Below are 18069 nucleotides of genomic sequence, written 5' to 3'. Positions count from 1 at the left end.
CATCTGGGATTTAAAAGAAAATGGGTATCAAAGTTGGGATTTTTTAGGGATAATACATAGTTGGGATTTTTTTATAGTAAACCGCCCAAAGTTGGGATTTATAAACTCAATTTTTCCTTTTTTTTTTTAATTTCTTGTGACTTGTCATATCTTACAAATGAATTTGTTTGGTAGAGTGATTTTTGTTTGCTGATTATTTTCTCCATCCCAAAATAATTGATACACTTGACTTTTTATACTACCTCCGTTACAGATTATGTGCAACGATTAGATATTTTTCCTCTCTACTTTATGTCAAATCGTTGCACATAACCTACGAAGGTAATATCATTAAGTTTGACCATCAAAAGATATTATATATAATAATTTTTAGTAAAAAAAAAAATTAATATTCCAATAACAATATACATTAAGGATAAATCCAACGACAATTTGTTTATTAACATTTTATTTTAAATAATATTTTTAAAAAAAAATGGTTAAAGTTGAGAAAAAAAAAAAAACAACAACAACAACAAGTGTTAAGTGTGTCAATTATTCTAGGAGGAAGGAGTACCTCTATCATCCTAACTTGTCATTTCATTCTAGTCCTTTCCTTCAGTCAATTTTTCAATGCAAAATTTAATTGGATAATTAAGAAATCTTAACATATATATATATATATATATCATAATATACAAATTATTATATAAGAAGTATTTAATACTAAAAATCAAAAAGAATAATCTAACAAAAACTCACTTGAGTATATTTTGATATAGATATTCAATTAATTATAGATTCCATTTTGCATTGGAATCTTGAAGAATTCAGATAAGATTAATTATTAAAAAATGGAGTATATCAAAACATTTTAGAATGAGAAACTTTTGGGGCTAAGTTTAATAAATTCAGCTTTCGATGTATAATGATTGCTGAATACTTGAAATTTTAAGACAATCAACCTATGTGTTACTGATAACATCAAGTTGTGATTGGCTATTGCCTATCGCTACTAATACGAATACATTTATCATAAACCAGACTATCCGATACAAGAAAATACAAGACTCCCAGACAGATAAAGAAATCTTGGATCACATTAAAATGCGGGTGCTGTATAAACAAACATCAGCTGGCAACAAATTTAACTACAAATTTCATACTTTAAAGATAGTTTTTAGTATCTGCTATACTATGTCAGCCACCCAGGTAAAAATTCTTCTGATCTTCCTTGTACCAGCATCAGTGACTACGGCCTGTCTTCTTCAAGCTGCAAGATGGGCATTTGTACTGCTTAATGTTTTCGGCCTTGGCCGGAGTTATCTTCACGCACTTGCCATGGAACCACCTTTCGCAAATATCACAGCAAATCCAAAATTCATCTGCGCTGTAATTACCACCACAGCTGCCACACAGTGTCTCACCCTGCTCATCTTCATCATCCTCAAAGCCCTCATCAGCTGCCAGCTTGGGAGTGCTCTTGATCTGCCCATCACTTGCTCTCTGCAAGAAAACAAAGGGGCATTATTGACCCAAAGGAAATGCCCCAAGAATGTGGACTTAAAAAAAACACTTTCTCCCTTCCCACAAGCATACCACCTTCAATCTCCTAGTTTATACTAGATCCGGTAGCAAATATACATTTCACACCGATACCTAACAGTTTGTAGCAATCTAAGTGGTGTAAATAATACAGGTCAGAGAGAGACTAGCATACAGAAGCAGGTTGTTTCTGTTTTTGTTTTGGCAAAATGTAATTCTGAATTCAAAATACTATGTATAAAATTTTTTCACACAACAGTATTTGATATAATCAATATGAATCAGCCCCCGCCTTCTCCCTCAATAACCAAAAAAATTAAAAGCACATAAATTCAATGTGATGTGTATCACAAACATGCCAGAGAAGACACAAGAGACAAGTCACTGATATCTGTATTATCAAAAAGCATAAACAAGAGTTCAATGGAACTCTCAGGATTCAACAATCCTAATAATGTATCAATACAACCAGATAATGATGAACTACTGCTATTATTCTCACCTTGGTGCTTCCTCGGGATTTGCTACCACTATCCACACTAGGCTTGTCCTTAACAGGCTTCTTTTCTGTCACAACTTCAAAGACAGTTGGCAGTTCGTTTATCATACTGAATAGACGCTTCCTGAAAAAGAAAAAAAAAAAAAAAAGAACTTTTATCAATAATGTTCTTCACAACTGACAATAAAGAAAATTGTGAACATAAGCAGCCTGCTGTTTTAATTCAAAGCCGACACAAAATACACTCGCAGAACAAATAAACAGACAGCATAAACTGAGATCTCGGTAAACTATGTTTGGACTAGATTCAAAGTATTGGAAACAGGTATGTATCTAAGTGTCAGAGGCATTTATGGAGAATTTGCATGTTTTGATGAAAAATGAAATGTCTTGAGTCATCCATGTCCAACTGTGAAGTACCCGACATATGTGACATCTAATCATTTCCACCATCTCCTTTTCCTTGATAACCGCATAAATTCATCAAATGTACGAGTAACAATCTTTCGAAATGAAGGGAGTAGTAATTACGGAGTAGCATATTTCAAGTTAAAAAAATAAAAATGGCAATACAGTCACAAACCAGTGTCCCCTTTCACCCCAGTTAATAACAAATCAATCCTCTTTACTCCTGTCCTCCAATAAAAGCCCCACGTCTCCCAGTCACACATTCTTAGGGAATAAATCGGAATGGGAGTACTATTTCTTAAATTTAATATAAAAGTAAGGTAGTGGAAACAGTTTATTATTTTTAGGGTCAACAAGATAAAATATGGAGGATAGAGGGGTTTTCTTGATTGAAAGTTAACAATAAAAAGGTAAAATAAGGAAGGAAAAAAAAAAAAGTATTGGTTAATTACCCCGCCCAAATGAGAATTGGGAATTATAGTTAGGGACAAGAGTTTGGGGGAAATGGTGGTTATATTTAGGGACAAAGGGAATAAAAAAAAAGGGGGGAAGTGAACCCATAAATCACAGATAAGTGCCTCATGTGTCCCAGCCTGCTTGAGGCAAGATTTTTTTAATAAGCCGCAGACTAGCAAAGTTAAATGTTTATCATCAATTTACCACACCGAGTGACAGCTCAATGCAGATAGCACAGAAAATCTCATAAGAGAGAAGCCAAGACATATCAGAGTGTAAGCCAGCTACTTTAACGACATTAGAATCTAAATACAGATACCACATTGCACACATTCAAGCCAAGATAATGAGACACACGACACATGCATCCTATCTCATCAATCCTACTAGCAACCTATTTTCATCAACAAAATGTATAAGTGGTTGAAAATGTTTCACTAACTCAGTTACTAAAAGGATTAAGGTAATCAATTACTTTGGGTACATACTAGATAGTTTACCTTCTCAGAAAAAGAACACGGTGTGACTCAAGTTGGTTTAACAAGTGGATATTAATAAGCTATGATCAATCACAAACAGCTGCAGGGAAATTATCATATGATTCATCCCCAGGTAAGTCAAACTTCAATGGAATCAAAAAAAATGCAGAAGCTTAAGGGGGATAGAGTCTAGAAGGTTACTTATATAGTACCCCATAGAGAGTATATCTAAGATAATCTTCCAAGAAAGAAATGAAGAGACAAAACGTCAGAGGAAATAAAAGAGAGAGCACTTGTCAATCAACTGAAAGTCAAAATTGCCAATGGCCAAAAGGGTTTGGGACACAGTGCCACACCCATCAATGGAAGAAAGTTTGAACCATTTACAAGCCCAAAGGAGGTTCTGTCCTAAAACCAATTTGCAATAGGAGTAACTCAAGATTATAAAGGGGTCTATTTCTACTACTCTATGATGTGGGACACTTTATTTGGTGGTTTTCTACAGAACCTGAATACGTCATAGGAATCATTAGAGTTCCCCAGTTTTTCTATAGGATGGCTTCTTAAAGACTGTTACTCTAAAATCCTTAACTTCAATTTGAACTTGCTTTCAAAGTTGTAATATGCCTTTCTAAATGGCCACTCATTCTTATAATCATCAGCGATAAGTTTCTATTTGAAACTAATGTTCATGCAGGCAAATTCCATTCAGTAGAGTCCTCCCATGAGTACCCTCCCCTTTTAAAATGTCAAAGTAAATTCAAAATGCGTTCAAGAGTAAGGAAAGGAATGAAATGAAGAAAGAGAAACTAAAGACAAAAAAAATTACAGTCCCCCCCCCCGGGGGGGGGGGGGGGGGGGTGGGGGGGGGTATCGTTAAGTTGAGCAAAAAGGATATTTATATTTGTTAATCCTCCCTTCACCTCTCTCTTCCTGTCAAGATTCCAGACCCTTCTTTATATCTCAGCAACAACGCACACAGCTCTCAAAATCCCAACATTAATGCCCCAACTGACTTAAATCTGCCACTGTTCAGTGTTCGCTCCTCTATTAATGAATCATCCATCCTAGCCAATTGAACATTCTAATCAAAATAGTGCACAACCAAACAGCAACAAAGGAGTTTATGATTCTGATTTCCTTTCCATTTCTCTAAAAACCAACCAGCTTCTTATTTCACTTACAGTTTTCTACTAAAAATAAAATGACAAACTTAACAAAGCAACAGAGGGAAACTTTATAGAATGCATAATGGCTGTTACATGGAGGTAGTATAGGTTAACTATGGATACATTATTCAGGTGTGCAACTGGTGTGCAACTGGTCTGCAACTTGCCACAACTCAAAATTTGGGACATGAGGACTCCACTCTAACTAAATTCTTTCATGTAATGACATGCCCATAGAATTTCTAAACCACCCTAAGGAGACACATTTTTATCATTTTAAGCAAATGCAAGACAAACACCAATCACAATGTAACTCCACTATGCAATTTAATTATAGAAAAAGAGGACTATGCACATATTGAGAAACGGTAGGTATTCAATCATTAACAAGAATTACTACATTGGTAAAATACCAAGTATTATAATATTCACATAATACTATTGGGAAAAAAAAAAAAAAAAAATCATGTGGATGTATAATATAGGGTGGAGGCATAGAAAAGTTACAAAACTTACAACAGTGACATCTTAAGCCTATGTGCTTAATTTTACTAAGACTTCCACTCGTGTCTTCCCCAACCCCTCTAACCATATAGTCTTCCCTTACCCCTCTAACCATATAGTCTTCCCTTTCCCTCCTATCTTCCTCTTCTATCATCCCTAAAAAAAAGACTCTAGATCAAATTTCACCACCCTCTTCTACGACTCTCACCAACAAAGCCAAACATCATTGGCAATTTTATTTTCAACATCCTGTCATGTCTAAATCTTGCCCTTATTGGTCCTACGCGGCTACGCCATCAGGTCCATCACTAGTCCTCAACTATTATCCTCAGAGAACCCAATATAGTCAGCCCCTACTTCCACCACTAAAGTTGACTTTCCATCTGTCTCTTTCACCATTTAACACTGCCTCTGAAGTCTGGGGAAATGATTACCCCCAAATCTCCCTCTCTCTGCTTCCTATTTTCCAAACTTTGGTTTGTATAGACAGCTGTCTCCAAGCAGATTGGAGAACCATAAATGTGTTTAATCATGTCAACATGAGTACATGACAAAATTAACTGCGCACATGTACATCAAATGACAACAATAAACCAACATGTCATCCACAGCATAACTATCAGGTTATCAACATATCTCAGAAGAGCTTGTGTCCATCCTTATAAAAAGGAAAGACAAGCATATAACCACACACAAGACCAACAGAAAATATATACCTCTCATTGCGGTTAAGACGTGCACCAAAATAGAAACCCACAGATAACAACCAACAATCACTGTGCACAGCAACTAAAGAAAGCCAATCTCTCCTGTTCATTCCATCCCGTGCAAAGTTGATCCCAAGAGCTGGCTCGGGAAGCTCAGGTGGTACTTCTTCTGCAGGGAGATTAACTTCCCACGATTCATTCGGATGCCCATACAAGCACAAGTTCTCCTTCTCTGCAAGGAGACACAAAACAAGCAAAATGAAACAATATCAGCTACTCTAGCACCATGGTTCAGCAAGATATCACTTACACAGTAACATATCACAATAGCTAATAACAATAGCAATAGCAATAGCAAGGCTCTGGCCTTACAGTGTAGCCTCAAGGTCAGATATCAGCCTTATACTATTGAAAGTTCAGTAAATTACGTGATTAAATCCCATTATAAGATGGTCTATCCAGATGACATTTCTTTACTACTCAAATCATGGAGATATTACAAACATGTTAAGTAAAACACATTTTGCTCATCTTGAACCTCTATTTTAAAGGAGATATGTTAAGAAAAAAGGTGCTGTCACCTGCCCCTGTACCTAAATCCTCTCGTATGAAAATACAGGACAATGTAATTCCTATGCAACATAACTCATCTCACTAATGTACTTAAAATTAAACAAAATTAGTCAAATTAACCAATTATGGGATTAAGGCTTTGATTGATTGATTGATTAATTGAGACAAAATAACCCTTTTTGTATTCATGCATCACCAACTACCCAAATCTGATATTGAGATTTTAACTTCAGGCTAACCACTGAATTTCGATATCAAAATTCAGTACAAAAATACACTCAATAAATCTGAGTTTTTTTATGTCTTAAAAAAAAAACAAAAAGGCTGAATTTTTTTAATAAAATTTTAATTTTTTTAATAAAATTTTAATTTTTTTGAAGACTTTGCAAAACCGAATTTTTTATCCAAAATTTAAGAGCCAACTAACTTCAACAACTACATACAGCATTGAACTGGGTAACAACTAACAAGTATGAAAACTCAGTAACCCAGAAATAAAAGAATTTCATGAAAACAACGCCAAATTACAATTACCCATAAAAATTACAACAATACGAAAACAATAAAATCCAAATGTACAAACTGAACAAGAACATAATCCAAAATTGACCTAAAAAATCTTATCAACCATCAAATCTGAAACCCCATTTTCCCAATTAACTAAAATAGGCATCGGAATCAAAAACCCATGAAAAATAATCACAAAATAAGAAAAGAAAATTCAACTTACCCGGATCGCAAAGTCCATAGAATTCGTCAACATCTAAATTAAAAAAACAACAAAAACCCAGATCACAAAACGGTTACCCAAAAAAACCCAGAAATCAAAAATTGAAAAAAAAAAAAAAAGGAGAGAGAAAAACCCAGAAAGTACCAGAAGTAAGAGCACGAACAATAGCAGCACGACGAGCGCTAAAATCCTTGAAGATCTCTTCCACAGTTCGAGGATTTGAGGATGACATAATTAATTATCGTTATAAAAAGCAGTTTAAAAGGGTTTTATTTGTTAAGAATTTAACAAAGAAAAATAAATTACAGGAAAAGATGAAAAGGGTATGAGGAAGTGAGTGAAGAAATGGTTGAATTGGAGGACAAAGAGTGGAGTTTTGTTGTCATTCAGAGGAGAGAGAAAGAGGGGAGAAGTGCGGTGAGATCGCCACAAGAGACAGAGAAAGAAAGAGAGAGAGAGAGAGAGAGTTGAAGGTGGTTGCTAAAATATGCAACCTTGATAATTGGGACCCTTTCATGTGACTTTGATGTGACATTTTATAGGCTAATGTCCAAGTTAACCCTTACTTTGATTGAGTCAACTTAACCCTAACCTAACCTAGCCTAGCCAAGGATAAGATCAGCTCGGATCGTGATTATGCTTTAGTTTTTCTGACCAAATATGGAGATGTATGATACGCAGTGAATATCGTATCATAGCGTATCAATCCAGATAAGATTATTTAGGCTGGCTTGGTGGATGGAGATAGTCCTTCCACGTCAGTCACTTGTAAGATGGATTTGATCCTCAGCCAAAACACGCGGAATTAGAAAAATAGATGTAGGGTATTCAAAAGTTTGGAGAAAAAAATATAATCACGGGATATATTAAAAATGAATCCTAATAAGAGAAATTCAATTGAAATAATAAAGATTTTAATGTCAAGGTAATTAATGTAGCAATTGGTAAATGGGAATGTAATATTAAAAAAATAAAAATTCTCATTGGTAACACTTAACTTTTAATTTTTCTCTTGGTGAATTGGAAAGAAAATTATATAGCATTATTTTTAAATAAAACAAAAATCATGACCCTTTCCCCTACCGGTGCCCAACTTCTCTTCCCCTCCGTAGCCCAAAACTAACCCAACCACCCTACCCCCACCACCGGCATCCCCTTCCCCACTCCCACTAGACAGATGCCACCATCCCACCTTTGGCACACCTCCTCCCCGACTCAGCCACCAAAACCCACAACCCTCCTCTTCCCCCACTCCAAAATTGGTCATTACTCTTTTCCCCCATCCAAAACAGTCGCCCATATACCAACTCCCCTAAAATGACCACCGAAATCAGCCAATACTAGTCAATATAGGCCAATTCAGGGGCTGAGTGGTCGGTTTTGAACCTAAATTGACTGATTTTGACCCTGAACCAGCCGATTTCAATGACCGTATTAAGAGAATTTGAAAAAAGGGTGGCTCCGTTTTGGCTAGGGAAAGGGGTTGTGGTAGCCGGTGGTTTTGTGGTTAGGGAAAGGATAAGGGTCAGTTGGGCTGGGGAAGCGGTGCGCCGAAGGGTGGTAGTTAGTGGTGGTCTCCTAGGCAGGGTACAGAAGGGCCGGTGGATGGACTAGTTTCAATGTTTTTATTTTTCTTTCATTAACCAATATTATGGTGACTAAGACCGTTCCAACTCCCAACTATTATGGAGACCCAATGAATTGAGATAAAATTAGGCCATTTTAATATAATGAAATGTGTAATACTCTCATGATTTTTAATAAGTGTTTCGTTATAATTTTCACAAAACGTTCATAACAAATAAATAAATGTATTAAATTATTATTCAAGCAAATTATGTTGAAAAAAATTTATATAAGTATTTATAGGTTATTGTAAACAAGAGAGAGAAAAAACCAAAAATGAAAGGAAATTTTAGAAAATAACACCATAAAATTGTCAAAAATTTGATTATAACACCACAAAATTTAAAACTTTTATTATAACAGCACAAAAAAAAATCCAATTGAATTTCACCACCACTTAACGAATTCTTGGATGGAATCCGTTACTGGGGCCCATCCGGTACCCGTGTCACCAATCTATTGGATTTAAAAATAAAATAAAAAGTAAAAAAAAAACCTAAATTCTAACCCAGCCTCCACCGACAAACCTAATTCCCACTACCGGCAACCCCTTCCCCATCCTACCGCCGACAGCTTCCACCCCCGCCTATTGTCGGCACCCTCTCCTCATCCCACGTTCCACGCCTATCGCAGCTACCATCTCAATCTCATCCCTTAACCCACACCCCACAAACCCATTCGGCGACTTCCCAAATCCCCACCCTTGCCCACAATCGCCGAAATCCCCACCCTAGCCTTGCCGACGAGGCGAACCCTAGCCCAGCCCTCACCTAGACCTAAACCCGCATCGAAAATCGATTGGCAATCCACACAAAATCGAGGGCTGGGTGTTTCAGGATTTCTGGTGGTCAACTGGACTAATTTCAACGGGGGATGGGAGAGGATGCCGGCAGTAGGTGAGGGTGAGATGGGGAGGGGGTCGGGTAGCCACCGATGTGGGTTAGTGTCGTCGGTGGTGTGGGTGGTGACTGGGTTAGGGCTTAGATTTTTTACAATTAGAGTGGTAGTGCTACTTAAACTATTTACAATTTTGTGGTACTTCTTTAAAAAAAAAAATAGCAGGTAGTTGTTTTCAAAACATGCACTTTAATTGGTAGTTCTTGACAAAATTTCCTTGATTAAACATTATAATAGGAATAATTGAATTGTTAATTTATCACCTTAGACAAGGCTAATATTATTTATTTCACGAATTTAGGATTAAAAAAGAAAAACGACATACGTTGCAATGTAGATTTTTTGTGATTCTTGCTTATAAATAAAATCAACTCACTTAGTTTTTAGGTATTATACACACCTAAAAATGTGTCCCCAAAACCAAACCCGATGATGAACAACCTTTCACCGTCATTATTTGTCGAGTTAAGTATTTAATCTTTGGAGTGCTTAAATCCATATTCAATCCAATACATTTCATAAATCAACCCAATTCTAATCCCATTTTCTCAAACCATAACTTATTTTCCTCTTTCGTGTCTACATCACAAAACCGAGATAAACTGATGATTTTGTGTCACTATAAATTTGATCCAAATATCATTTCACTGGATAGACTTTGAAATAAGCTATTTAACGGTATATCATAAGCCCAATTCCGATTTAAAACGAAGGAGATATGGGCAAAACACTAAAACTTGGCCCAAAACCGACACCCTTGCACTAAAATGACCGTATATTAAAATATACAAAATATTTTGACCTGATTCTAATTGTCTTGGAAAGTAGACTTGAATATATTTCCAACGATATATTAAATTTCTTATTCGAAGTCACGAATCAAAAGTTATTATAGTTTTAAAAACGCATAAAAACTAGAAATTAGCGCGTCACGGTAAAAATACCGTGACATCACAGACATTGTCGTTCACAGCAATTTATGCCGTGACACGGCAATATATAGGTAATTTTTTCACGACGCTTAAATACTAGGGCTCCGTGCTTCACCCCTTACATTTCCTCTCTAAATACGAGGCTAATTTCACAAGTTTAGGGGCACCAAACAATTCTCTCTTCCTATCTTATACACCAAATTAAATCATTCTCTCTTTCTCTCTTATACATCAAATCATTATCTCTAATGATTTAGCCTAAACACTATACTTCCCTATTCTCTCATCATACATCCCTTAAGCACTCTTCGGAGTTCATACAATACCTGGAGTTCATACTTAATTCAAGGCGTGAAAGGCATAATTGACTGAGACCAAATCAACTCTACTTTTTATTTAATTTAAATTCAATTTGATTTATATTTTTATTGAAGTTACTAACAATTTATTTATGATGTAGCAATTCAAAGAAACGCGGAACGTGAGTAATTAATTCACTTAATTACTTTTTTTTTTATTGTTATTGTTGCTAGTATCATGATTAGGTTTATTATTATTTGATTTGACTAATGATATTATGGTTAACTTGCTTTCAATGTTGATGTTTATTCTATTATATTTATTGATCACCATATTGCATGTTTAAAGGGAATTTGCAATTGAATATCACGATTAATAAGATAATTTGGACCACCGGTTTAGGTTCCTTTTAATCTTGTTGTTTTAATCAAGTGATCACAATATTTTAGAATTATATGTTGCATAAATGTTCAACCAATTTAGCTTAATTATAGTTTGGAGCAAATTGAATCTTTGTTTGCATGCCTTTGAGATCACAAGAAACACTTTTCACTATAAGAATTGAGTAGAGGCCAATAAGGGCAAATGTGACTCCATGACTCACTTCATACCACCATCCCCGATTCTCCTTTCATGGTTTCGAACCATATGGAGTTAGTAATCTAATGGATTATGAATGAGGTGTAACCTTCACGGGTCAATCATTGTTATCTATCGTTGTCCCTTTATCGTGGTTACTTTTAATGATCCGTGATCGATTTACAAATTCCTCAAAAACTTGTTGGCGGCTACCTATTTTGCTTTGTCCCTAATCATATGTCAATTCCCACTTTTTATGAGTGCCAAGTATATTCACCACATGCTTAAGTGGGTGCGCTTTGAACGACACCTACAGGTATCACGATACATACATATATATATATATATATACACACACTACCTCCGGTCCACATTTGTTGTAACTTTTGCCATTTTGAGCTGGTCCACATTAGTTGCAACTTTCCCAATTGTTTCCTAATTTAGTAAATTTTTATTGTTAAAATTACAATTTTACCCTTACTTTATTTTTTAACCAAACTTATTAAACAACTAACCTAATCTATGTACACTTACTAACTGATTAATTAGGTTAATCTCTCCCACCAAAAAAAAAACCCCAACTGTTTAAATTCTTCATCATCCCAACCAACTCAATTGAATGCTCCTATATTCAATTGATCTGATGAATATGGTTGAGTACATTTATTCTGGAGAATTCTCCAGAATAAATACCCCCCCAAACCCTAGTTCTTCTTTTTCTCACTCCTCACTGTTCGCCGAATTTGATCTCCTCTCTCTCTCTAGTTCGTAGTCTGTGTCTCTCTCATCTCCATCTCTATTTTCTCCCTTCTTCTTTCTTCGATTCACTTGTTGTTTTTGTTGAGTCTCACTATGTCTTCTTCGAATGACAAAGATCTGGATCTTCTTTGCCATGAGACCCTTGAAACCAGTGGAACTAAGCGGCGATCTAGACGTGTGACGTACAAGCCCCAACGAGGAACGGGTAACATGAAACCCGTTCGTCGTGCTTCAGTCATTGCTAGGTGGAAGATCCTTGGTGCTAAGTTGGCTGAATATGTGAGCGATGAGGAGGAGAAGGTTGTCCCTGTGTCTACGGCTGTACAGGAACCACCAGTTGAGGTGGTTCCTCTGGTTGTGGTGGTGTCTGAGGTGGCGGCTGAAGTTGTTGAGGCCGAGGTTTCCGCCGCTGGATCTGCTACTGGTGAGTCTTACCCAGTAGATGTGGAGGTCTCTGAGGTGGCTAAGCCACCTGAGTCCCACGAAGAAGGTGAAGGGCCTTCCACCGATGCTAAGCGGATCAGATCTGGTCCACCTGAAGGGATGACGAGGGAGGAGGTGATTAAGGCGCACCTGCAGATCTACTACCCTCAATTCAACCCTCCTCGTAACTGATTCAGCAGCGTATACTCTATAAACCCTAATTTTTTTCCTTATTCTGTTGTTTGTTTGTTCTGTAATCTTGTTGAATGTGTTGTTGGTATATTGTTTCATCTGTTTTTTGGTATACACCCTAATTTTGTTGTTTGTTGTGTTTTGTGGTATAAACCCTAAGTTTATTGTGTCCTCTATTTTGTTGGTATAAACCCTAATTTGATGCGAATGGATATGGTTGTTGCTGTGAATGTAATGTTGGATGTTGGTGGGATATGATGACTCTTTGTTGGTGAGAATTTATGCGTGCTTGTATGATGTTTGTTTTTTTATCTGTGTTCTGTGTATGGATCTATGTTAGTTGTTGTTGGTAATTGGTGTTAATAAGTTTTGGTAGTTTCCCTGATGCATAATACTCAGGCCATCAGTTGAAAGTCCCCTGTTTGTTAATGTAGGCATGGTGTAGTTGGTGTTCCTATGCATTTGAGTCCCTTACTTGCATTGATTCCCCCCTATGTTTGTGTGAAGTGCATGTTTTATTTCCATATGATGATGGGACTCACCTGATAGCTACTTGGGTGGTCTGGATGCTCCTGATACCTCTTTTAGAGGTTTGATGTTGAGGTACCAACACTCACTAAAGCTTTGACTGAATACACACCCATTCTGATGGAAATACTAGTTCATAATATAATTATAATTGTTGTGCTATTACATGTTTGGTTACACAAAAGGTAAAGCCTAGACTAATTACATGACTGCCTAAAACATATGTCAATTCATATTTACCAAAATGACACACAACCTAGCTAGACATAAACTCACTTAAAAAGTTGTTTGAATATTAAAAGGTTATGTGTGGCAGTCATATCTTGAGTCCTTCTTCCATTTGCATTCTTGTGTTCATGTGCTTCAGTCTGCATTCACTTCTATGTGTCCATGATCATCTACTATATCTGTGACTGAGTCTAAAAATTGAACAACTTCACCAATCAGATTCCTATCTACTTGTAATAATTGTGGGAGTAGACCTTGACTGTCCAAACTTCTCTTCTTCATGTGAGGGGGAGAGAAGTTGTTCCCACCTTGCTTCTCTAGTATCTTTATCAAGCATGATTGTAGTGTAATCCATGTGTACTTGTTCAAAACTGGATCAAACTCTTCAAAAGCTCTTGCAACTTCTTGTATGAGCTCATCTAGATTCCTTGGGAATGATTGGTATTGTAGTGATTGTATGACACTAAAAAAACCTAAATCTAGAACATTTGTTTCTGGTGATTGAGCTGGTTGAAAAATGAATTGAATGTTGAATCCATGTGCATTACATGCTGCCTGAAATTCTTCATCTCTTGGAACTTGGTGAGGTCTTGCATTATCCCATTGGATGATGATGTCCTTTGGTAGTTGTTCTGGCCACTTCTCATAGATTGTTGGAATGACATGTGTGAGTAGCATATCCCTGATGCATTCTTTTGTGACACTTTGAAGTGCCTTAGTCTCTAGATTCCTTGCATCTCTGTTTTTGCTTTTTTTTTTTTTTTTTTTTTTTTGCCATTTCGTACTTTACAAAAGGGAATAGCCCATATTTTCCATCATGTACCATGTTGTTGTGCTCATCAAATAAGGGCTTCCCGATCATTCCCATGAACATTGCTTTGATCTTGAATCTCCTTGATTGATGTGCCCTGTATGAATCATCCTCTGTGGGTAGCAAAAAAAATGTTCTTGTCTCTGGATTAATGTAGAACCATTTTTCATCTAAATGTATCCATTGCTGCATGTCTCTGAATTTTGGGTCCCCTTGTGCTGGAATTGGATCAATCTGACTTAGTACCCATTTCAGTCTTGATATTTTATGCTTCTCTGTTAGAGCTGGATGATTTGTGCTGGTGTGTGTCCTGAGCCTCCCTTGTTGCCTTAGTCTGTGCAGTGCTGTTTTGGGAATTTTAAGGGCTGCAACATATCCTCTTTCAGTCCCTCTCTTGTACAGTGGTACTGAAGTTAGAAATTCATCTCTGTATACTTTTGGTTTGGGTCCTGTCCTACCCAATTTTTTGTTTTCAACAACAACTGCAATACCTTATGCTAGAGATTGCTTGATTAGTTTGAAATATCTTGTTGTTGTGGATTTGTGCACTGAATGTTTTCTAGCCAAATTGGCTAAGAAACCTCTTGGCAGTGAGTCCCCCCTCCATGTGCAACATTATCTCATCAACAAGAGTTCTTTTTTGTTCCACAGTCAATTCCTTGTTTACTCTGTTTTCTGGTTGTGCTTCATCATTGTTTGCATCATCATCTCCTTCATACCCATCAGCATTGGCCTGCTCTTCTTGGTTTTCTTCAGCATCTGAATCGTACCACCATAGATATTTTTCTTGGAAGAATTCACCTTCTATGAACTCATCATCCAATGCATGCTGAGATTGAATGTACTCATCCATAAGTTCATCTATGAACTCTGCCATGAGCCCCTTTCTTTTTTTTTTTTTTTTTTTTTTCAGGTTGGCTTTTTGGTGATGAAGTGGTGGCTGATTTTTTTTTTTGGACGGTCTTCAACGGAGCCTATTCCTGTAATTACAAATGCTACATCTACTAACACAGCTGTAGGAATTAGGTTATTGCTAATCTTGGTTTAGAATTATGTAATTTGGTAGGGCTGCCTGTATTTTGAACTAACAGTACTTAATTTCTGGTGATGTAACCTAACTACTCTATTACCCCCCCCCCAACCCCTCCCCAATTCCCCTAAAACTGATCTTTTGATATGGGGTATTGAAAAGGATGCCCTCCTTTTATATAGGGCATTTTGTTGAATGATGAATGAAAATTTTGAAATTTGGGGTAACTTCACTTAATTTTGAATTTCGGTGAAAAATTGGGAGGGAAAAAAGGTGGGAAACAATTTTGCCAAATTTTGTTAAGCTGGCAGGAAAATTGGGTGGGAAATTCCCACTAAAAACCAAAAAGTGGAAGTGGTCCTCTAAAGTCAAATAAAGGGACCACATGTATTCCCTCCATATTTCTCCTAGGGGTGAAAGTTCGGTTTTCGGTTTGGTTTTTTGCCCAAACCGAAACCGAACCACTCTAATTCGGTTTCTGAATTTTAGAAACCACACCGCACCACTTTACTTTCAAAACCGAACCAAACCAAACCATTATTATTTCGGTTTTATAAAAAAACCCGAACCAAACCGAATTTTCATATCAAGCACCATAAACATCAAATTTTGCAAAAAAAAAAAAAAAAACCAAATCACACCAATCAAAATCGAACCAAACAAAACCAATCCATACAAACATAATTAAACAAGTTTTCTAACATGATAAAGAAAAAATAGAATAAAAAGCACCTAAATATCAGAAAAAATTGGACATAAATTAGAAGTTTAGCATAAATTAGTAGAAAAAAAAAAACTCAAACCAAATTAAAAGAAAGAAAAAGAGAACATACCTCACATTCCATCGAAAAAACATCGAATTTGGCTTTTAAAGGTCAAATTCGACCATGAAAACTCTAGATCTAGAGTATTCATGGTCGAATTTGACATGAAAAACCTTTAGTTGATGGTGTTAAATCAAAACCTCGAATTTAGTTGATGGTTTTCGTAGATGGTGAAGGGGGCGAATTTGAAAGCAAATTCGTGATGTGTTCGTTAATGGTGGCGAGGAGAAAGACAAGAAAAAGGTTGATGGTGTTCGTAGATAGTGAAGGCGTGAAGCCAAGAAGAGGAGAGGAGAGAGAATGGACGGACGGAATCCTCAAGAGGAGAAGAGGAAGGGAGAGAGAGGCTGAGAGTGTTAGGGTTTTTTTTTTTTTTGCATTATATACCTAGGGTAATTTTAGAGTTGGGCTAAGGTTTAATTGGATTGGGCCTATATTTCGGTGTGGTTCGGTTTTTCATTTTCGCAAACCGAAACCGAACCACACCGAAATTTTTTTTTTTTAAAACCGAAACTGAACCACTTCCGAAAAAAACCGAACCAAATTTCTTATTCAGTTCGGTTTTCGGTTTGGTTTGGTTTTAAACCGAGTTGGTTTCACCCCTAATTTCTCCCCTAATTACTTCACCTTAATTTTTCTAATCAACCCCTTAAAAGTTTTTCCTCGGCCTCCGCAATCACCACCAAAGTTGCAACAAATGTGGACCCTGTATATATATATATATGTGTGTGTGTGTGTGTGTTTTACATGAAATTGTGAAAAAGGAAGCTTAGTAAAGGTCGTATTAGGCTAGGCCGGTCTTTTATTCTCAAATGAATGATTTCCTAGTACCCTTATTATATTCTTGAACTCATTTGTGGTTTAAAAAAGGCTAGGGCTGTCAAACGAGTCGTGTCATGTCGGGTTCGTGTTCGTGTCAATATTAAACAGATTGATAAACCCTTGACCCAAACCTAACCTATTTATTAAACATGTTGAAAACCCTTTACCCAAACCTAATCCACTTATTAAACGGGTTACCCGGGTTTTACCCACTTATTTCAAAACTATAAAACTTTAAAGTGAATAAGTAGTAAATTTATTTGTCCGCCCAAACCAAAAAATTTGCCCGCTAAAAGTTTTTACCAAAATATTTATACTGCCAAGTTATGTAGTTTAGAGGGTTAATAAGATTGGCATAAAAAAATTCAATTATTTTAACTATTTTAATAGACAAGTTAACCATGTCAAATTCAGTTTAACGGGTTGACGTTCAACCCATTAACATAATTGGGTTATGCGTGTCGGTTTCAGGTTCAAATTTTCAACCCAAACCTAACCCATTTAATTTCGTGTTGGGTACGTGTCGACCCAATTACTTAAACGAGTCGAAAACTCTTGACACAAACCCGCTTATTTTGTGTCGAATTATTGTGTCGTGTCAACTTTTGACAGCCGCAACGTAGCTCGGTGGTACCAAGGTGCTTGTGATTGTGCGCTTGGGCAGTGCACAAGGTCTGGGGTTCAATTCCCATGTATACTTGTTTAGCTTTTCAAAGATACCTATGACGCTCTCACGTTGAAAGTTGAGGAGAAGGAAACTATTCTTATATGATGGTTGATACATCAACTTATTAGAGGACTTTTGGGTAGAACTTCTTGTCCTGCACCAAAGCAAATCCTTATAGATTAGGGTCTAGAGAAGACAATATCTACTAGTGGGCTCACATTAATCTAGGGTGTTACAAATGTGGGCATTAGTAAACTTATGATTCATATTAAGTATCACATGAACTCTACTTGGGAGAAATGTATGAACGAGGTTTATGAGTTTTCCTCAAACTTATTGACGACTTTATTTAGTTTATGTAAAAAAATAGTGTTTGCTTAACTCCTCTAAAATTCAAGGTCT

At 36.5% G+C, this 18069-nt stretch overlaps 1 protein-coding gene across 1 annotated transcript; it reads right to left on the bottom strand.

The window, feature by feature from the left end:
• Window positions 1-968: 968 nt before the first annotated feature.
• LOC145596371 (PHD finger protein ALFIN-LIKE 1-like) lies at window positions 969-7498 on the bottom strand. Its single transcript, XM_081652633.1, has 5 exons — window positions 7194-7498; window positions 7050-7082; window positions 5756-5978; window positions 2027-2147; window positions 969-1485 (listed from the first exon to the last, which is right to left on the bottom strand). The coding sequence occupies exons 1-5, from the start codon at window positions 7279-7281 to the stop codon at window positions 1225-1227; spliced, it is 726 nt and encodes a 241-aa protein (XP_081508759.1). The 5' UTR covers window positions 7282-7498; the 3' UTR covers window positions 969-1224.
• Between the last annotated feature and the right edge of the window lie 10571 nt (window positions 7499-18069).

The sequence above is a fragment of the Chenopodium album genome, chromosome 2, assembly GCF_948465745.1.
Source record: "Chenopodium album chromosome 2, dcCheAlbu1.1, whole genome shotgun sequence".
In the NCBI taxonomy this organism is placed as follows: domain Eukaryota; kingdom Viridiplantae; phylum Streptophyta; class Magnoliopsida; order Caryophyllales; family Amaranthaceae; genus Chenopodium; species Chenopodium album.
The sequence above is the reverse complement of the archived record's forward strand: the minus strand, read 5'-3'. Positions and strand labels throughout refer to the sequence as shown.